Below are 23,480 nucleotides of genomic sequence, written 5' to 3'. Positions count from 1 at the left end.
AAGACTCTAGTTCATGTGCCAGTGGTATTTTCCTATTAAGAAAAGGACGTTGCCAATCCCACGCAAAGTACAACAACTTTCGAACCACCGTCCCATATTTGCCACTAAAATGTGCATATAATAGGTTTCCTATGCAAACTTCCGTAGAAACAAGTCTTTAAGAGATGTTTTACCTATCCAAATATCAAGCCAAATACTCACCTTACACCCATCCCCCAATTTCCTTTTGGCCAACTTACAAAACCAACGAATGTCCTTTGCTTCCTCTTTGTTGAGAGACACAATATCTTTCCACCACAAAGAATTACCACCACTAAATTTTAATTGAGTCCCACAAGCTCTCCTCCCCTACTAAACATCTCTATCTCCACTTTGATTAATAGAGATATATTGAATAATTCAAGATTCTTTATGATATAATCCTGTTTGTCATGAATCACTTTAAGGATCTTTCTAGGTTGTAAACTTATAGATTGGAACCAAAATCACGTTTTGTTGGAGAACATGATAACCGAAGCTACGAAACTCAGAATCGGACCATTCTAAAACGAGATGAAAGATGGCGTTCTGAAACACAAGTTAGGTCGTTGAATCACCGAAAACAAGTATGTAGAACTTGTGATATGATCGCAAGTTACTGAAGACGAAAATTGGTAGAATTTTGCGTAAAGGAAACTCAAAATTATTATTCAGCAAACGAACCAAGAACATAATGACATCACAATCCAGAGATTTATAAGCCATAAAAAATGCCACAAGGATTAACAACATTGATAAGTTCAAAGTGAATTCTTTCAAGAACTCTAGAGAGCAAAGCTTCACAAAAATTATGTTCAAAATCTCCCCCTCAATGAGGCTACAAATGCATATAATTTATAGTAAAGTATCTTCACTTACACATAACATAAACTAACTCTAAAATAAAACTATTACAATTTCAAATAGAAGAAAACTAAGAATTATTACAAATCAAATTAAAATAAATAAAGTTCATCATAATTTATTAAAATATGGATCATCTTCATGTTCTTAAGGTCCTTATCATTCTCTCCTTCTAGAAGAAATTCGACCACAAATTTTAGCTCCATTATATCATAAATGAAGAAATAATCCAAACAAACCACAAGTTCATCATATCCATCGGGGTCAAATGGAAATTTGGAAATGTCACCAAATGTGATAAGTCGGTGAAACAAATTTCCGTCTTGAAATTTTAACATCTTATCACATTTATGTTAAAGGTAAGAAATTTTAAAGATGGAGATAAAGTTATACCTTTTGAAGTTGATATTCATGACCAAATATATCTTCTTTGGATTGAAATTTGTGGCAAACAATTTGTTACTCTGTATTTTCAAAGGTTTCAAAGCAAGTTGAGTCTCATGGACATTCTCTTTATCACAAAAAAAATGGTGACTCAATAAATTCCTTGCAAGCATCCTTTTGAGGATCCATTGAATAATCACCTTCAAGCACTAACATTGCTTCTTTCACCTCACTCTCTTGTTTAAAGAGACTTTCAATTTTACCATCATCTTTCTCTTTGCTTTCAATGTCAATATATTAATTACATTCCTCCTTTGGAGACACTTCTTCAAGCACTTGCAATAGAGAATTATCAATGTTAAACAAATAAATGGAGTCAATTTTTTGCCCTTTATCTCTAAAATGTTTCTCCTCTTCTTCTTTCTTTTCTTGGATTTTCTTTCTGTCTCAAGGATAACTTCTCTACTTTTCTTTCCTGTTTTGCATATCCATTTTCGTAAAGATATTTCACATACTCCGGATCCAATATAAAATCTCAAATATATTGATGATATGATATACTTCTCTTTTTTTGTTGATCTTCATTACCACCTATTCATGCCATATTTTAAATAACAAACAAACAAAAGTGAAAGAAAAAGACCTCACCACACAACTCATTTGTTTACACTCTTGAATTTGTCACTCGTGTTTCACTCAATTTAGATTTTTTCTATAATGAATCTCTCTTGCCTTTTTCCACTCAATTGCTCTCTTCAAGTTCTTAATTGAATCAGCAAGAACAGATTGGAGCCAAAATTGGTTAGAAGAAAGTAACGTAACACAAAGCAACAGTAATGTGATTGAAAAATACTTTTAGGAATTTTGTCAAACAGGTAGTGCGCACTAATTTAAACAATACAACTTTTTTTTTTGTATTTTTCTCTTCTTTTTTTTAAGTAGCAGCAACACACAAATTAACTAAGAAAACAAATTCAAAAAAGAGGAACACAACTAGCAATTTATGTTTCACGGAAAAAAAATTCATAAACATAATTTTACTCAATTCCAGACCTAGAGACAATCTCTGGTACCAAATGATATGGTCATGTTTGTCATGAATCACATTAAGGATCGTTCTAGGTTGGAAACTTACAGATTGGAGCCAAAATAACGTTTTGCTGGAGAACGCGATAACCGAAGCTATGAAACTCATAATCAAACGATTTTAAAATGAGGTGGAAGATGACGTTCTGAAATGCAAGTTAGGCTGTTGAATCACAAAAAACAACCATGTAGAACTCGGGATATGATCACAAGTTACTGAACACGAAAATTGGTAGAATTTTGCATATTAGAGTTTGATGTAAAGGAAACTCAAAATTATTATTCATCAAATGAACCGGGAACATAATGGCGCCACAATCTAGGGATTGATAATTCAAAAAGAACGCCACACGGATTAACAACCTTGATAAGTTCAAAGTGAATTCTTTCAAGAACTCTAGAGAGCAAAGCCTCACAAAAATAATGTTCAAAATACCCCCCTCAATGAGGTTACCAATGCATGTTTATAGTAAGTCTATCTCTAAACCTAAATGGGTCATAATTGACACCATTCTCCAGCCCCATATCAGGCTTACATCTTATTTTTTCTAAAATAAACTTAATGTAAGGAAGTAAAGTATCTTCACTTACACATAACATAAAATAAATCTATAATAAAACTATTACAGTTCCAAATCAAAGCAAACTAAAAATTATTACAAACCAAATTAAAATAAATAAAGTTCATCCTAATTTATTAAAATATGGATCATCTTCATGTTTTTAAGGTCCTTATCACTTTACAACAACAACTCCATCTTTCTTATATAGGAAAACCTTATTCCATGCAACCCACGAGATTTTCCTACAGTCATCACTAACCCACATAAAAGTTGTTTTTGAATTTTGGCCGGCTTATATAATACCTTCTTCGGAGCTTTATAAAATAGGAAAAAACTTGAGTTGTGCCTTAATCGTGTATATTGGCTTGAAAAATAGTTAAACTTGCAGCTTGTTAGTGTCAAAAGTTAGTTAAGCAATTTTCCAGTTACTTAGTTAATTTGATATACTTGTGTAATAAGTAACAACATTCAAATTTAAATAATAATAATTCAATTTTGAATTCAATTCTAACAAACTAGTATTTAGAGAACGATTGTGATTCAGGGAAATACGAGTGTTTGGTGAGGATCAAATCTTTGGGAAACACGAGTGAGTGAAATTCTTGCAAGCAACTATGAATGGGAACAATGGTGCATCTTGATGAAAGCACTTTTTGGAGCTCAATTTGTGTTCGATTTACTACAAGGAGGGTAAAATGCATTGGGAGTAAATCCTACATAGGCTCAGAAGTCAGCATTCAAGGAGACAAAAAAGAAAGATTGCAAAGAATTGTTCTACATACGGTAAAATGTGGACACCAATAACTTTTTGACAAGCGCTGTAAAAGCCTTATAACGTTATGCGCAAACGTTATATGACCTACAACAGCGCTTGTGAACAAAAGCGCTGTAAAAGGCTCCGTTATTTTTAAAATATATTTACAACAACGCTTGTGTTTAGCAAGCGCTGTAAAAGTGGTGCTGTTAAATGTCATTTTTGGCGTAGTGACAGGATCTCAAAGGTATCCATGCAAAAAGAGGCATGTGACATATTGGTGAAAGTATCACACAATTGATGATAAAGTCAAGAAAGTGAAACTTCAGTCTTTAAGAAGGAAGTTTGAGCTGTTGCACACATGGAAAGTGATGAGAAGATTGTTAACTATTTCTCAAAACTACTTGTACTTTTGAATCCGATGAAAAGCTATGGAGAGGAGATGACATATCAACAAATTATAGAAAAGGTAATGAGAACTCTAACTCCTCAATTTGATTTCATAGTGTTAACAAAATAGGAATCAAAAGATATTAGTATCTTCAAGATAGAAGAACAATAGAGTTCTTTAGAGGCTCATTAGTCGAGGATTGTAGATATAGATGTGCAGAAAGAAAGATTGATCAAGCTTTACTAGCTCAAGTAGTAAAGAAGGGTGATAAAATTGAAAGTGATAAAAGAAAAGGAAAGAAAGGAAAATTTAGTAAATATGGTGGTTAGTTTAGTAATAAAGATAAAAGAAAGTTTGATGATAAAGATAAGCTTGAGGGGTTTTGTGAAGAATAAGGTATAGTTCATGAAGTCACACCACCTTATACCCCACAACATAATGCCTTGGTTGAAATAAGGAATAGATCCTTGCTTGATATGGCTAGAAGTCTAAGGAAGTAGAAGGCGTTGTCATACAAATTATGGGGGGAAGCAGTGTCAGCAACTATATATGTACTAAACACACTACGCGAAAAAACGCATACTACAGCGCTTTTTTTAAGCCATTTACAGCGCTTTTTCAAAAAAATAAGCGCTGTGGAAACGAGCGCTGTAAATGATACAACAGCGCTTTTAAAAAAGCGCTATAAAACATGTAAATACAACGCGCGCTTGTTATGCACATTTTACTGCGCTTCTTCACAAAAAGCGCTGTAATATGCCCAACCATAATTTCATATATGGGTGGGCATATTACAGCGCTTTCTCACAAAAGCGCTGTAATATGCCCATCCATAATTTCATATTATGGGTCTGCATTTTACAGCGCTTTTCTTGTACATTTTACAGCGCTTTCTCAAGAAAGCGCTGTAAAAGGTGCACCATTAAAGCGCTTTAGAACAACATTTTACAGCGCTTTTTAAAAAAAGCGCTGTAAAATGTGTGTTTTTTTTTTTAAACGCTGTAAATTAATTATTTGAAATGAAAAGCGCTTTTTAGCTTTTTATGGCATTTTTTTTAAAAAGCGCTGTCTTTTATCTTTGTATCCAAAATTATTTCGATCCAAAATCACTTCACAATCAGTAGAACAGAACATATTATAGACAATCAGTAGAACAAAACATATTATAGACAATCAGTTCACACAATCAGTAGAACAGAAATCAGAACTCTGTAACCTTATTAACATATATGGATAAATTGTTCTTGGCACCATATAATTCAGGGTACGTAATTTTATCTTTTTTAATTGATGAGAATTTAATTTATTAGTTGTCTATAAACAAAATTGCTTAACCAATTTTTTGTTGTTGTAGGGCACATTGGGTGCTATTTGCAATCAATGCGGTCTCTGAAGTGATATACTATTTGGATCCCGTGCACGGCGATTACACCAATCACCCCGGAATAAAGAATATGCTCGACACGTAAGTAATATTCATTTATTTCTTACATATATATATTTATATATATATATATATAAATATATATATGTAAGAAATAAATGAATATTACTTACGTGTCGAGCATATTCTTTATTCCGGGGTGATTGGTGTAATCGCCGTGCACGGGATCCAAATAGTATATCACTTCAGAGACCGCATTGATTGCAAATAGCACCCAATGTGCCCTACAACAACAAAAAATTGGTTAAGCAATTTTGTTTATAGACAACTAATAAATTAAATTCTCATCAATTAAAAAAGATAAAATTACGTACCCTGAATTATATGGTGCCAAGAACAATTTATCACTTTCTTTATTTCTTAAAAACATATCTACAATGTAGTGTTTTACATTGTCTGGATCGAGTTTGAACATCGACATCTTATGCGGAGACAAGAATGAGTATTTATTTGACAGTTTCCTCGTGCACACGACCTTCTCGTACAAAAACCTTCAATGAAAATTTTAAACTAGATTAATTACCAATACATTTAATTAATTACAAATAAATGCAATTAAAAGTATTTTTTACCTTATGTACAAGCTGATTACAGTAACACTCAGCTCCTTATGTTCGAGAAGATCGTACATTTGCTCCTTTTCGAGGTATTCAATATACTCATCTCCAAAGATGTCTTGATTCATTTGTACAATGGGCGAATCGTTGCTGCTGCCCATGTTCCTTTTTATTTGGATGTCAAGACACGCCCCGTATTTACCAAGGCGTGGCTGACTTTTATTAGGAGCAGCAGCAGCAGCGACCGATTTTCCCCGATCCAGATTTTTTGTTGCTGCAAGTTTTGCAGCTTTATTACCCTCCAGCCTTTGTAGTTTGGCAGCCCTATTAACCTCCAATTTTTGAGGTCTGCTGCCTTTTTTTGGCTGTAGGGGTGGTTTATTTATTTGGACCTACAAAAATGAGGTAAAATGTTAGTTTATTGAATCTGAAAAAATAAAAAACCTTAGGCAATAAATGTGACAAACCTTTTCGGGAGATGTAACTGATTTGTCCTTGGGAATCTTTTTTTCGAGGGCAACAAGGTGTGTGGGCCATGCCACGTAACTGCCAATAGCGTCGCTTAAGAACTTCATATCTCCATCGTTGTCCGGTATGGGCAACGGTGCAGTTGGTTCGAAAGCAACCGTAGGCGATACTTTGACATGGCCCGCGGGGATCGGAATATTGTGCAATACTTCTCCCGAAGTATTGTGCAATATTCCTTTTCCCACCTTCCGTTGAGTCGGCGAGGACAAGTATAGGACACATGTAGTGACACCCTACATCAATAGTTAAAACATAAGTACAGTTAATATATAAGTTTGTTTAATACATAAGTAATTACATAAGCAAGTAAGTAGTAAGTAATTAATTACCTCGGGAATACTCTTCAAACCGACGTTGCAACTCCCGGTTTCACTCTCCATTTGTATTTCAGGTTGGAGCTGAACCGGAAGTTGCTTGTCTTTATTCGTATTCACCAAGAGTGCCACTTGCTCCGATAAGATTCTGAGCTTCTCTAATACTTCCTCGTTGGAAGGTTTTTGGCGCTTCTCTTGAGGAAAAAAGCTTTTGGGAGTTACGCCAAATCCTTTCCCCCTCACTCGACCGGAATACTCAGGGACATTAAACACTTTCCCAAGAATGTCCCTGCACGTATCCTTGTTGCCCTCTTGAGTTTCAGAACTTTGTTCAATAGTTTCCTAAAATACATGTAACATTAAAAAGATAAGTTCAATAGCATTTTTAAAATACAATATTAAAAAATATTAAAGTGATAATATACTTACACAAAGTTCTACAACTTTCTTGACATTTTCATTATCAACCACTCCTTCTTTGTTAACACGCGCTTCCTTCCATAAGATATGACGACCCAAGGGTTGATCGGCTTGGGTGTCTTTTCTCTATTCGTTAAAATCATAAACAAAATAATACAAATTAGTTACACACTATAGTTTATAATACAAATTACAAGTGATGTTTAATTACTTACAATTTTTTGTTCAAGGCGTGCATATCCCATACGTGATTTCTTGTATGGGTGTTTTGGGTTGCTTGCCCGTTCGCGATTTGCCTTACTAATATTCTATATAAAAAAAAAATAGCAATTGTGTAAAAATTTAAAATACGCTACGAATATGAATAATAAAACACAAATGCTAATAAATTAATCACTTACGACAAACGCCGGGTCAGAACGTTTGGAAACAAATGCACTCCATTCATCCTTTGATATATAATGTTGATATATCTTTGGAGGTTCAGCATTTGTGTTTCCTTCTCTATCTTTTAGATAGAAATTTGAGAGATGGGATCTAAATCCACGATGGATTTTCCCAGCAACTCTCAAAACATATGACTTTCGTTCCTCATCAAGAACAAAAGTGGTCTGCAATGAAAACAATTATAAGTAATGTATTTTACAGAAAAAAAATTATAAATGACAAAAGAGTAGATCAAAATATTTACTTGAATGTCATTCCAGATGATATCTTTGGCATCCTTCAACGCCTTATCTCTCCAGTTGTCTATTGTTATTGGGACATTTTGACGAACAACAGCCCCAATGTAGCTTACAAACATGGAGCTGTTGGGGTCAACTGGCTGACCACTCTCGTTCCAGCCAACCTAATAAACTCATATAGTAAGTACATGCCCTAAACCCTAAAAAAAGATAAAAAAACACACAGCAAACAGAGTATATATAGTATACCTCAAATTTAATGCCACTGCTCCGTGCTTTAATCACCCTTTGCATGATAGTTGCACCACGTTTGACTTCTTTTTCGTAAGTCTTAGAGGTGCCAACTTCTTCATTTTGAACTTCTAAATCTTTGTTTGTATCCATTTAACTACAACAAGTTCAACATGCACTTTAGTATAACATCAACAAGCTCAACATGGATCATGCATTATTATAAACAAACTCAACATGTATCAGTATATCTTAAAAAAGCTCAACATGCATTCTAATGATTACAAAAATTTAATAACATCAATACCTGAATAATGATGGTTCGAAGAAAGACGAAATGCAAAGAAAAGAGGGTTTGCAGAAAGTTCACAGAAATATGGTTCACAGAAATACGGTTTGAAGAAATACGTAATGAGGGTTACGTATTTCAATGAAAATATATTGTGTGAAATGGGAGAGATGATCTTGGATGGAAATAAGGTTCGAAATGAAGGAGATGATCGTGGAAATAAGGTTCGTAAAGGACGGGATGATAGGGTTTGCAAAAGAAGAGAAGAAATGAAGGTTGAGATGAAGGTTACGTAATGAAGAGGAAACTGAAGAGGTAACTGTTATATATACGTAACACTTTTACAGCGCTTTTTATAAGCCTTTTACAGCGCTTATTTTGTAAAGCGCTCTAAAAGGCTTCTTTAGTTAAATTTTTAAAAGGCTCTTTTACAGCGCTTTTTTCAAATAAGCGCTGTAAAAGACCTCCGTGTGTTATTATGTTATTTGAATGCCTTTTACAGCGCTTTTTTCAAATAAGCGCTGTAAAAGACCTCCGTGTGTTATTATGTTATTTGAATGCCTTTTACAGCGCTTTTTTCAAATAAGCGCTGTAAAAGACCTCCGTGTGTTATTATGTTATATGAATGCCTTTTACAGCGCTTTCACACATAAGCGCTCTAAAAGGCTTCTTTAGTTAAATTTTTAAAAGGCTCTTTTACAGCGCTTTTTTCAAATAAGCGCTGTAAAAGACCTCCGTGTGTTATTATGTTATATGAATGCCTTTTACAGCGCTTTCACACATAAGCGCTCTAAAAGGCTTCTTTAGTTAAATTTTTAAAAGGCTCTTTTACAGCGCTTTTTTCAAATAAGCGCTGTAAAAGACCTCCGTGTGTTATTATGTTATTTGAATGCCTTTTACAGCGCTTTTACACATAAGCGCTCTAAAATGTCTCTTTATGTTAATTTTAAGAGGCTCTTTTACAGCGCTTTTCCCAAATAAGCGCTGTAAAAGACCTCCGTGTGTTATTATGTTATATGAATGTTTTTTAAAGCCTTTTACAGCGCTTTTCCACATAAGCGCTCTAAAATGTCTCTTTATGTTAATTTTAAAAGGCTCTTTTACAGCGCTTTTTCCAAATAAGCGCTGTAAAAGGCCTTATTGTTTTTGTGTTTTGTTATGTTATGTTATTTTTTAAACAAGCTCAACATGCATGCAAAACCCACATAGTAGTAACTGGTCACCACAAAAATCCCTTCCTCTTCACCAAACTCTTCTCCTTTTATGCATCTTCTTCACAAACATCAAAGCTTACTCTTTCACAATTCAATCTCCACCTCAACACCCTTTTTATCTCTTTACATTCTCTTTCCTTCTTAAATCGAAACTTAATTGGTATTCAGGATCATTGCCATGTTGCGAAAAATGGGTTTGTGTCTGGTGTTTTTGGGGATTCCCATGATGCGTACAAGGTGTTTGAAGAAATGGGTTTGTGTCTGATGTTTTTTGGATTCCCATGATGCGTACAAGGTGTTTGAAGAAATGGGTTTGTGTCTGATGTTTTTTGGATTCCCATGATGCGTACAAGGTGTTTGAAGAAATTAGGTGTCTGATGAATATTATTTTTAAAGCTTTTTTACAGCGCTTTGTCAAATAAGCGCTGTAAAATGTCTTTTTTACTCACTTTCAAAAGAGTCGTTTACAGCGCTTTGTGTGAAAAGCGCTGTAAAAGGTATAAAACACTCATTATTTTATTTTTAAAAGGATCTTTTACAGCGCTTTTTAAGATAAGCGCTGTAAAATGTCTCTTTATTTTATTTTTGTGTTTGGTTTATTTGGGTTGGGATGACATTAAAAACATTTTTATCATTGTTTATTGGATTAAAAATATTGTTATCATTGTCTTTATCACAATACTTTAGGAGATGATGAATTATTAGAAATGAGTATTCTGAAGAATCTATATATATATATGCACTGAGCAAAAGAGAATCTCTCTATTCAGTTCAGTTCAGTTCATGTAAATTACTAATTTATATTCAGTTCAGTTCATGTAAATCAAGCTAAATATAAAACACTCATTGTTACATGAACTTGGTATAAAACACTCAAATCAAGCTAAATATAAGCAGAAAATAAATTAATCAGAAAATAAATTAATCAGAACTTAGTATAAAACACTCAATTCAGATTACATGCATATTTACAATAACACAGTTCAGATTACATGCATAGCTTATATAAAACAATTAAACATATATATACATTAAGATGCCCTTCTTCTTTTCCTGGTGACATTCACATTTGTTTGTCCATTTACAATACGAAACGATGGATTAATCCAAATTCCCTCATCATGATCATCTCTAAGATATAAACCATCATCAGTTGAATCAATTTCATGTGGTTGTTGTGATGTTGCAAATAAAAGATCATTACCAACATCTTCATCATTATTGTTATCATCACTTATTTTATTGGTCGATAGGACAACAGACCATTTATCATTAGAAGGATCAGTGACATAAAACACTTGTTGAGCTTGCGACGCTAAAATAAAAGGCTCGTCTTTGTATCCCACCCTATTAAAATCGACAAGCAAGAATCCTGACTCATCAATCCGAACGCCATTATTATTATCGACCCACTTGCAACCAAATATGGGAACACGAAACATTGTGTAGTCTAACTCCCATATGCGCTCGATAACCCCAAAATATGATAGATTTGCATATATTGGGTTTTTGTCTTTTGCACTTGAGACATGCATCGCTTCAGCTACGAGAGTGACTCCACTATTTTGCATAGTGGTCTGATCATCTTGTTCTTTGGTATAAAATGTGTAGCCGTTAATAACATAACCAGTGTAAGAAAAGACATGTAAGCTCGGACCATTTGCTAGCCACCTCAATCTATTTGAAATTGATCCGGGGTCTATATCAAATTTTGACATTATGTGATTTTTTAACCATGTTACAAAACTTCGATTGTGCTCTCGAGTTATCCAATTTTGATTCCTATTCATGTTCAAACGAGATAACTGATCAATGTGTATTGTAACATACGGTTGAACCTCATCATCATTGTGCAGAACATACAATTGTGCCTGCTCCCATTCTGTCCTTGATATAGTCAGTAGTCTCCTTCCAGTTATCCCTTCTCCTGATAGTCTTCCCGAATGACGAGACATGGGAAGCCCTATGGATTCAACATTGGACAGATATTCAGTACAAAATTCAGCAGCCTCTTCAACAATGTATCGTTCAGCAATACAACCTTCTGGTCGACTTCTACTTTTTACGTACCCTTTTAATATTTTCATATATCGTTCTATCGGATACATCCATCTCATATAAGCTGGCCCACAAAGTTGTGTCTCCTTAACCAGATGAACAGTAAGGTGAACCATTATATCAAAAAACGATGGTGGGAAATACATTTCAAGCTCACACAAAGTAACAACAATTTCCCTCTGCAATGTCGGTAATTTCTGAGGGTCGATCACTTTACTACAAATTTCCCTGAAGAAGAAACATAATCTAGTTAAGGCTAGTCGAACTTTTTCAGGTAAAATGGAACGTATACCTATTGGTAGCAAATGCTCCATTATAATATGACAATCATGGGTCTTCAAACCTTTTAACTTGAGGTCTTTCATACAAACCAAATTTTTAATGTTCGAAGAGTATCCTTCTGGAACTGTAACTTCGTGTAGAAATTTACATAAAACAATTTTTTCCTTTCTAGATAGAGTATGAGCGGCTGGAGGTAGATATGTGCGATTTCCTTTCTTTACTGGAGCCAGTTCATTTCTTATTCCCATATCGACCAAGTCCAATCTTGCATTGACGCCATCTTTAGACTTTCCTGGAACATTGAGTAACGTACCAATAACACTTTCAAATACATTTTTCTCAATATGCATCACATCGAGGAAATGTCTTACATACAATGACTTCCAATATGGCAATTCAAAGAAAATTGACTTTTTCTTCCACCCAGTTTTCACCAGCTCTCCCGCAAAAGGTTTGCCAAATTTATTGGTCAAACCTTGTACTTTTTCAAGTATTTGATATCCAGTCGGTGCTAAAGGAGCTTTACCTTCCTCTGATTTTCCATTGAATGCATTTCTCCACCCACGATACTGATGACTATAAGGTAAAAATCTACGATGTCCAAGAAACACATTCTTCTTACAATGTTTCAACCGCATCCAATTTGTACTCTCTTCACATATAGGACATGCACACTGACCTTTAATGCTATATCCTGATAAATTACCATATGCTGGAAAATCATTAATTGCGCCGAACAACATAGCCCTCAAATTGAAACACCCTTTCCTATACCTATCATAAACTTCCACACCTGTTTCCCACAGAATTTTTAAATCTTCAATTAAAGGAGTCAAGTATACGTCGATATCATTCCCCGGTTGTTTGGGTCCAGAAATTAACAGAGACAACATCATAAACTTACGCTTCATACATAACCATGGAGGTAGGTTATATATTACCAAAATCACAGGCCACGTGCTATGTGAGATGCTTTGAAGACCATGTGGATTCATTCCATCAGTAGAAAGTGCAAGTCTTAGATTTCTTGACTCTATCCCGAATTCAGGATACTCGTGATCAATTTTTGCCCATTGTGGGGAATCTGCAGGGTGTCGAAACATTCCATCTCTAATTCTTTCATCTGCATGCCATGTCAAGTGTTTTGAATCTTCTTCACTGCGATACATGCGCCTAAATCTTGGTATTATAGGAAAATACCACACGACTTTTGCTGGAGTAGATTCTTTCTTCTTATATCGAGAGACATTGCATTTCGGACACGCCTTAAGTAGTTCATATTCGTTTCGAAATAAAATGCAATCGTTAGGACACGCATGAATCCTTTCGTAACTCATTCCAATAGAACACAAAATCCGTTTAGCCTCGTAGGTTCGACTGGGAAGTTCATTATCATCTGGCAACATATCTTTTATGAGTGTTAATAATTCTGTAAAGCTTTTATCAGACCATCCATTACTCGCTTTTAAGTTGTACAACTTTAATATCGCTGACAGTCTTGTGAATTTAGTACAACCATTATATAATTCTTTCTCTGCATCACTCAACAAACTTTCAAACATTTTAGGACAATCTCGAAGATCTTCTTCAACTGCTTTTGCAATCTCATCAACTCGGTCCGGCTCATATGTATCTGTATCGAAGTCAGTTGAAGCATATGTCGAACTATTCTCAAAATTAATGTTTCCTTTTTTTTTTCTCACCATGTCTTCTCCAACATGTGTAGCTTTGATCAATTCCATTACATACTAGATGTCCTTCTAATTCATCTTCTCTAACACGTTTTCCAAAACAACATTTTAAACAAGGACAAACTACTCTATTTGGATCTTTTGCATTCTTCACTGCAAACTCAACAAACTCCTTCACTCCAATTTCATACTCTTTTGACAATCGATTGGCTGAAATCCATTTCCTATCCATATTATACCACCTATATAAATGCAGTAACAAAAATAATAAGCTTTCAAAACATATCAACAAGTTTCAAAAAGAAACCAATATCAACTAACAATTTCAAAACAGAACAGATCATGTGGTATGAGTTTTTGACAATTTTTGACAATTTCAAAACATAACAGATCATGTGTAAAAGAGATTTAATATATATATAACAATTTTTAGTAGATTTAATATATATGTAACAAAACATAACAGATCATGTGTAAAAAATACCTTAGACAACGTAGATGGCCGCACAGTACGTAGAGGATATTAGGGTTCCCAACGTATATAATTATTTGAAAGATGTAGAGGATATGAGGGTTTCCAACGTATATAATTATTTTAAAGATGTATTTTACAGCGCTTGTGAAAAAAGCGCTGTAATAGGTAGTTAAATTCAATGAAAGTGCATGTGTTTTACAGCACTTGTGAAAAAAGCGCTTTTGACGAAAAAAGATCTAATTCCTTGATTTCCATATAGTCCAAATCGTCACCAACCAAACTAAGTTTAATCTTTGAAAAATTACCTGTGCATATGGAAAAAGACCATCAAATTGATTACTATGAGCGATTGCATTGTTTGGAAACACACCAGATAAATCTAACAATCCAAAATAGCATGCCACACAAGTCGACATCGAGGAGAGTAAAAAAATATGTGACAAACGGATTCAAGATCACGACTACCCGCCACATGTTTTTGTGTTTCTTGTTTGCAAAAGAAACTCATAAACTTTCAAAGGAATCTTTACATCTTATATCAAGAATAACAACAAAGTAAATAACAACTTTTCTTGAAATCATAATGTTGGAATCATGTTGTTTTTCTACTTAGAGTTTTGATGCTAATAAAAATAGTGTTTGGGAAAAATTAATTAGAATTAAAGGCTGCATTAATTATGAAAAAATGGGAAGAAGAAAATCAGAGGAAGGTACCAAAAGATACCACCAAAGGATATTACTAGAGGAAGTGACCGAAGGAAGTAAAAAGGTCAGAGAAAACAAAATCAAATTAGCCAACGAAATCCTTAGAATCAGAGAAATTCACGATCTAGAAAAGAACGCACATTTGCCTCTGATGTTTGCCATTAAATTATGGGTTTGAAGACGACCTATGATAATTGGGTTTGAATACTGCCTCTGAAGAATTATGTCCCTCTGAAGATTCAACTTTTTTCTGGAGTTTCCATGCCTCTTATGAACATTATTTTTGCATGCTTCTGATGAACATTATTTCTACATACCTTTGATGAACAGTATTTTTGTATGTCTCTGATGAACAGTAATTTATAATGCCTCAGATGAACAATATTTCAGCGTGCCTCTGATGAACAATATTTCAGCGTACCTCTGATGAACAGTAACTTCAACATGCCTCTAAAGTCTAAAGTCACTCTTCAAGCCTGCCTTTGAAGCTCATGTTCTGTTGACTTTGAAGACTGCAACACGTTCCAAGAATGTTATCTCTGAAGTTGCAATGACTCTAAAGATTGTAACACGTTCCAAAGTGTTGCCTCTAATACGCAACACACTTTGAAGTTGAATTGACTTTGATAAAGAAACAAAGGTGAAGTTGCCCATGCCACTAATTCTAAGTCACGCAGCTTTACATCAGCCTCTGACTCTCATTATTCAAGCAACATAGCATCTGACTCCAATAATAAAAGTCAACGACTCTGATGGAGAAAAGTCAGCGACTCTAAAGGAAGGTCAAAGGCTCTGATAGATTGAGAAAAATAATGAATTGGATTTGGTGTGTACATATTGGGGTCGAGATTATGAAGCACTTTAGGTGTGGAGAAGTTCGTGTTACACTAGTTCTTTTGTCTGATTAGGTTTTTTATTGTGTATATGGTTGTTGAGCTGTCTTTTTTGGTAGGCTTTTTGATGTTGATTCGAATTGATTCCACAATAGATGAAGTATCTACCAAGTGATTTCTTGAAACAAAGTGGCAAAATAAAAGGGAAAACAAACAAACAAACATGGGTTAGATGGAGAAAATGATGAAAGCGCGACAATCAATGATAATTGATAAGCCAATGAGAAATTTCCACAATGGTAAGGAAACCATTGATAAGATTTAAGCAAGTTCTAATCCAAGAACTTAAAGAGGAGTACATCTCACTCAATATTCTCATGAGATAAGTAGTTAATTATTCCTAAAAAGGGTCAAAAGCCAATTCTATAGACCCACCCATATTGGGCTTACACCACTTAACTAAAATTATTACAATTCCAAGTAAACACAAATAAAACTAAAAACAATTATGAAGTCTAGACTTGAAATATTCTTTGTTTTTCCTTCGAATTAGCTCATTTTAGATCCTCATCAAAATTAATATTTATATAATTTAAAACTTGAAAATTAAATTTAAAATTAAGTTAAATATTATATATAAAAATAAATATATAATTTTAATATTAATTAAATTATTACTACCAAATAAAATAAAACATTCCAAAATTAATAAATTATATCATACAAATCTAAAATAAAACACACCCTAATTAAATAATAATGTATAATATATTTATATAAACCAAAAATAAAAATAGAAAATATTATTCAAATACATCAATCATCATAATAAATCCTATGATCATTAGGTCCACTCCATCTATCAAGCCAGTTGTTAGCACAGTTGGTCGGTATAAAGTTTGATCTACCAACAATATAATAAATCATAATAAAGGCTATATATAAACTAAAATAAAATTTTAAATAATGTTTAATGAATTTTTTCATAAAATAAGTCCCTATAAACAAAATAGAGTCTGTAAAGTATATAAAATTTTTGTACGAACTCAACTACAACTCTTTGTAACGACTAACAATAAATATTAATATCATTAATTTTAATAATATTTTTTTTTAAATAGTTACATTAAAATCAATACGTCTTACATTTGTGTCAAATTTTTATTTATCATGCATTATGTAAAGAACATAATTTCTATTTTGTTTTGAACAAATCTCCTAACGTTTTAAATGATGAACTTTTTATATATTTTAAAAATAATATACAAATATTTTATATTTATAATATTACATAATTTATGATTAGACCAATATTATAAATTTTTTATTTCAAAAGTATTATTTTGTTGCTAAGAAAAATACAATTTTTTAATAAAATTCTATTTTACTAACATAATAAATCATAATAGCAAAAATAACTACAATAAAGAAAACACTTCATCAGCATTTTAAAAAATAACTACATTTAAAAAAAACACTTCATCGGCATTTTAAAAAAATAACTACATTTAAAAAAAAAAACACTTCATCAGCATTTTAAAAAATAACTACATTTTAATTTAAGTATAAATTTTACAAATTATGTATTTTACTAGTACTATCTTTAACAAATCTTACTAATATTAAAGTTTAAAAATAATACTATAACCAATTTTAAAATTAATACATTCTACATTCTAAAATAAAATATTAACGCTCTAAAAATAATTTATAACCATAAAACTTTTTTTAATAATAATTATATAAATTACTAATCTATGTTTAAAATGCATTACATACTAATTCGATGTAGAGTAGTGTTTGACTTGAATCTTGCAAGCAAATAACAACTCTTCGTAATCAACACAATAACACCACTATGAAAATAAAAATTAAATAATATTCATTAAATATATAATTTCAAATAAAAAGTAACATAGAGAGCGAAATTCAAGAGAGAAGGTAGAGAGAAAAGTTGAAGAAAAATATTTATAGAGAAAAGGTAGAAAGAAAATTTAGAGAGAAGGTAGAAATGAGAAATGAGAGGAAGAGTGATATATATAGGGAGAAAATAGGGCATTTGTGGCGGCCAAAGCAGCCACAAAATGTCAATGATACTATTACTTTTGTGGCGATCTAGCTAGTCAGAAAATGTTGCCTTTATGGCAACCAATACCCTCACAATGCTCTAACGGATTGATTTTGTGGCAGCCTAAACCCTCACAATGCTCTAACGGGTTGATTATGTGGTAGCATAGCCCTCACAATGCTCAAACGGGTTGATTTGTGGCGGCCTAAGCCCTTACGCTACAACATTTTTGTTTTTCAACAACATTTGAAAAATGTTGTCAAAACACGAAAAAATGTTGCCAAAGAGAATATACAATATTTTTCATGCGTCTCATACTTTTGACAATATTTTTCTCCCACTTTTGGATACACTATTTGTAAACGTTGCCTAAACAATAAGAATAGACAACAATTTTTAAACGAATCTAAGACAACTTCTTTTAATTGTTGTCATAGTTGACAACAATTGATAAATGTTGCCTTAAAGAATACAATGAAAACATTAATAAAATGTTGCTAGAGCTTATATGCAACAATTTTAAACTGTATTCATATTATTTAGATAAATTTTTTATTTTTCTATGATTTCAATATAAATCATAAATTAGACATTATGCTATTATTTTATAATAAATTATTATGTAAACATAATAATATAATTACATTCACAACTCATTCAATTTTAAATCCTCTGTTTTATTTTACTTATAACAATTATACATAACTCAAAACAATTAAATCAAGGAAAATATTATAGAAATTTAACACAAGTTGTTAACTAAGATGTATTCAAATACATAGTAGTAAACAAAATGTCATAACATAATTTATAAAGTTTAACACTTTAAAGTACCAGTCTAGTAAAATGACAAAATATAGTTTCTTGAAGTTTTGAAGTTTCAATTAAGTACATGCTTAACAAAAAACATCATCCAAAATCATCCATAAATTCGTCATCCAACTCATTCAAGTGCATCTTCTTTAGATTCATTATCTATATCGTACATTTCAAATTCATCATCTTGAAATTTATCACCTACGTCGTCATCTTGAAATAATTCATTATCATTTTCATTATCTCCATTGATACCTTGCTGCATAAAAAAAAATAGATGATGAAACAAAACTCCCAAGAAGAAATAGACGCAAAACACACAGAAAAATGCAAAACACACAAACAAAACCGCAAATAGAAACATAAAAATGCACAGAAAATTGATCTCATTAAACACATACTGAAACAGAATCGAGCAAAACATACAAACATAACCGCAAAACAAAAACATAATTCAACAGTGAATCAATTTCCAACTCAACGGTGAAACAAAACTGAAACCAAAATTCATGATATGTTTTCAAAATCACCACCAACATCGATAAATTTATCATTAATGTTTTGTACTTATAATAATTCAAAATAGTAACATCACAATCACTATTTATTTATTTTTGAATAACATCACAATCACTATTAGACCAAAAGTAACACGTGTTATTAAACTCCAAGATAAGGTTCCTTACAAATTAAGTCCAAATGCATATCTTTTTTATTTCTTTCTCAATTTCACTCTTATAACAACAACAACTTAGATCAAACTCAATTACAACAACAATAGTAACAATTGCTATATAGGATTACCTTTTCAAGACATGTAGTATGAGTTGATGTAGAGGAATTCATTTGTGTTGTAGTCTCCTTTGGGGAACCATTAGCATCACCATGAGAAAATCCTAACAAATCTTCTATTGATTCCATATTAATTTGAGGATTGCAATGTTGCATTAGGGTTTTGAAAGCATGTTGCAATTTTCCAATCTTATCTTAAAAAAAATCACTAAGATTGAGACCTCTTCATTGTGTGCTTTTTTCAAAGCATTTATCTACTCCTTTCACTTTAAGGAAGTTTTAGTTACATTTCCCCCATAACAACATACCATGCCAGGACGCTCCTTTCCAAAAATAGCTTCAAATGCTTTTGTATCACTTTCCTCATTTTCAACCATTTCTTGAAGCTGGGACTAGCAAAAATTACAAGTAATTATTATCTACTATTATAAATAATATTTTATGAAAAAATTATATGTAAGTTATTGTAACGATATCTTTTAACATACAATTACTTTTTCAGTTTCTACATCCAACAGTTTTCCTTTAACTGACTTTTATTTTATATAATAAAAAAAATAATATTATGTTTAAATATATATATATATATATATATATATATATTATTTGGAGGGAATTATTCTTGCATAAAATTTTATGAATGTTAAACTTTTAAATAACATTTTATAATTGTAGCCTTTTATTCAAAATAAGGTAACAATCCAAAAATGTTCCTAGAAATGTCTAAGAGACAATTATCAAATATTGCTATAGAGTTATCATAGGGACATTTTAAAACTGTGCCCAAAAATATTTTAGAGAACGTTTATATGGTGTTGCACAAACAATACTAACAAAAGACATAAAATGTTGCCTTATCTATTTTTAGACAACATTTTATGCATGTTGCTTAAAAAAATATTGTCAGAGACCATAAATGTTGTAGTGATCACAATGCTCCAATGTTCTAATTTTGTGATGGTATATGCCGCCACAAAATCCTGCTGATATTTTCAATCAATCAAGTCTATTGTGAGATTATTGGCCGCCACAAATTCAAATAACTTTTCCTTCCAATAATTTCGTGATAGTTTTTGGCCGCCACAAATGTTATAATTAGCCAAAAAAAAAGTATTTTTTATTTGTGAGAACTTTTTCAATCATAAATAACAACCAATTTGAATTTTAGTATTTGTGAAGGTTTTTTGTGAGTTTTTTTGGGCCACAAAATCTTTTTTAAGTTAGCCACAAATTGAGTATTTTGTTGTAGTGAATGTTAACGCTACTATCAGGATTAAATGAAATTTGTAAAAAAAACCATCAAATGTGGCAAGTAGGTGAAGCACAACTCTACTTATCGCATTTAAAAATCCAACATATTCATTTACATTATAAGGAGTTTTTAAGATAGAGATAAAATTATTACAATTCAAATTAAACATAAATAAAACTTAAAAATATTCTAAAGTCGTGACTTGAAATATTCTTTGTTTTTCCTCCTAATTAGTTCATTTTAGATCCTCATCACTTTTTCCACAAAATGCAACGTGTCACTTATCACAACTCAGTTCAATTCACAATTATACACAACAACTTACATCTCAAATAATATCACAGTTCACAACTTATATCAAATACAATTCATAATATATTTATCAATAACACATTCATATAATATAAACGACACTAAACATCTCAATAAACAGTCATCACATATCATAGTATCTCAATACAATAAACACAACAACCTATAACCACTTCATTATTCATTGTCAAAGTGACATATTTAATTCAGTTATTAACCTCAATAGAGTTGATGGAAAAAAGCTCACATGTTCACTTTGAATTTTTCAAAACAACTAACCAACTCAGAATTGGTTGGATAAGGGATATTTCAATCAATTGAAAATAATTACAATGGTATGAATCGAAACAAGACTTAATAATGGTAGAAAATATTCCCGAAAGCAAAATAGTAATGAAGGTTAAGTATAAAGTATGTATGAGTGTTTATGAGAAAAATGGAAAAACATGCAAGGAGGGCTTCTTTACCACGAAAAGGTGGAGAAATGTGGTGAAAGAAGTCTGATCCTAACCTTTCGTTGTTTTAGCACGACAACGCGGCTCGATGCAAGACTAAAATGCTTTAAAACAGGCTAATATATACCAATTTCATGCATCAAAGGCACCTCTTGAGAAATCAAAACATCTTAAACAAATGTTTTATGATTGAGTCACACAAACATACTTTTGAACATAGCAATGTGAAATTCACTCGAACATACACATATAATTGCTTCTAATAGTGAAACCATATCTTTACAAGTAGAAGTAATTGATATATAAGATTTTCTAACCAGTTGACTGTGTTTTTCTCCACTTATTATTTTAAATTAATTAAAATGCATGTACCACATCACATGTAGGGAGTCAGACCTCACCAGTTAGTTGTTTTAAAGTTCCATTTTCACCGTTAATCAATTAGTTGTTTTAAAGAATTTGTTTAAAGTGTTTGATCTAATAACTAATTGATTGAAACATTGATTTCCGTATGAATTATATGTTTAAAACTTCAAGTATTGACTTTTACTAAGTACAAATTATTATTATTTTTGTTGAAACTCAATTTAGAGAAAAAAAAAGATGTTTTGTTCTAAACTTTGAGTTAGATAGGAAATATGTCTCTTATGTTTAAAGTTTTAATTTTGACAAAAAGATTCTTATTTTGATTTTATGTTGGCTTGTGTTAAAAAAATTCATTTTTTAAATCACTTGAAAGCGTTGATGGTTGTATTAAGATGAGTAGAGTTTTGATATTGGTTTTGAAAACAATTTAGAATGTTCGTCATGATTTTAAATAGTATGATATTCATATTATTAACACTAGTAATTCTTGAATATTAGAGGTTGGTAGAACTTAGAATTTTTAAAAATTACATTTTGAAGGAGTTAAAGTTTACTTATTTTGCATGATGAAAATAATTCTTGTTTCAATTACTCTTGATTATTTAAAAGAAATTAATTTGAGTTGAATTTTTGTTGATTTATAAAATAACAATAATTCTATACTACTGATTTTATTTAATGTTTAAAATAGCTTAAAATTTATAGCATGATTTACTATGTCTTGTTTTTAAGAAAATTGAAAAGAGTTGTTGTTGTTGAGAGAAACTCTATATTTAAAGTTTTGATGAAAATAAACAAAGGTTAATTAAGAAAGTTAATTGTGATTCTAAAATGTTATGTTAATTTAACATGTGTTTTTGAGTGGATTTAATTAAGAACAAAATCAAGCAAATCAAGAAAAGCAGCAACAAGATCATTCTGCATCATAACAGAGAATGATATTCAGCTTCAACAATTGTCCATCACAGCATACTGGTCAAACCTTTTCTATCTCTTTGACAAAGAGTCTGCCCTGGAAATTATTCATATCTAATCAGTACATGGCAAGGAACAAGTAGGAATCATCCAGACTCAAAAAGGTTATTTGATCTCAAAGATCAAAGGACTCAAAGACAGACAAAAGTCATGACAGTCTGCACACTCCAAAAATCAAATGTCAAGAAAGTTCAATCAATCTGGGTATATGACAAGACAATTAAAAAGGAAATCCAGAACGTTTAAAACGGGAACTTCAGAATGATTATTGAAGCTCAAGAAAGTTCAAACTGACAAACCAAGAACGTTAATCATTCTCCGTTTTCTGCACAATGACAACATCTCTATTTCTTTCTGTTTTGATCTGCAATTCGTCTCCAACCTTCTCTAGCTACACTTAAGACTCAAGACAAAGAATGTACCATCCAAGATCAATGAAGAAACGTCAAGAGCACTTTCTAAGAAAGGACAAAACTATTTTAAATGCTAAACCATTAAAAGTCAAAAAGCTATTTCAAAGAAGGATTATTTTTATTCTGAAATAATGTTTCAGTCAAAAAGCAAAGTCTCTCCAACAGCTCTTGTACCTTCATTCAGTAAATCTACAGCCTATAAATAGAAGGCCATTATCCCGATTCAAAGCAAGAAATTCAAGTG

At 31.9% G+C, this 23,480-nt stretch overlaps 1 protein-coding gene across 1 annotated transcript; it reads right to left on the bottom strand.

Moving 5' to 3' along the window:
- Positions 1-129: 129 nt before the first annotated feature.
- Positions 130-14,665, bottom strand: LOC140919078 (uncharacterized). The gene is made up of 5 exons (XM_073364596.1): positions 14,555-14,665; positions 7,539-7,631; positions 7,333-7,449; positions 6,930-7,245; positions 130-287 (listed from the first exon to the last, which is right to left on the bottom strand). The coding sequence occupies exons 1-5, from the start codon at positions 14,663-14,665 to the stop codon at positions 130-132; spliced, it is 795 nt and encodes a 264-aa protein (XP_073220697.1).
- Positions 14,666-23,480: the final 8,815 nt, after the last annotated feature.

Source organism: Cicer arietinum, chromosome 8 (genome assembly GCF_000331145.2).
Source record: "Cicer arietinum cultivar CDC Frontier isolate Library 1 chromosome 8, Cicar.CDCFrontier_v2.0, whole genome shotgun sequence".
NCBI classification, from domain to species: Eukaryota; Viridiplantae; Streptophyta; class Magnoliopsida; order Fabales; family Fabaceae; genus Cicer; species Cicer arietinum.
Note: the sequence above shows the minus strand (reverse complement) of the source record. Positions and strands in the feature narration are given on the sequence as shown.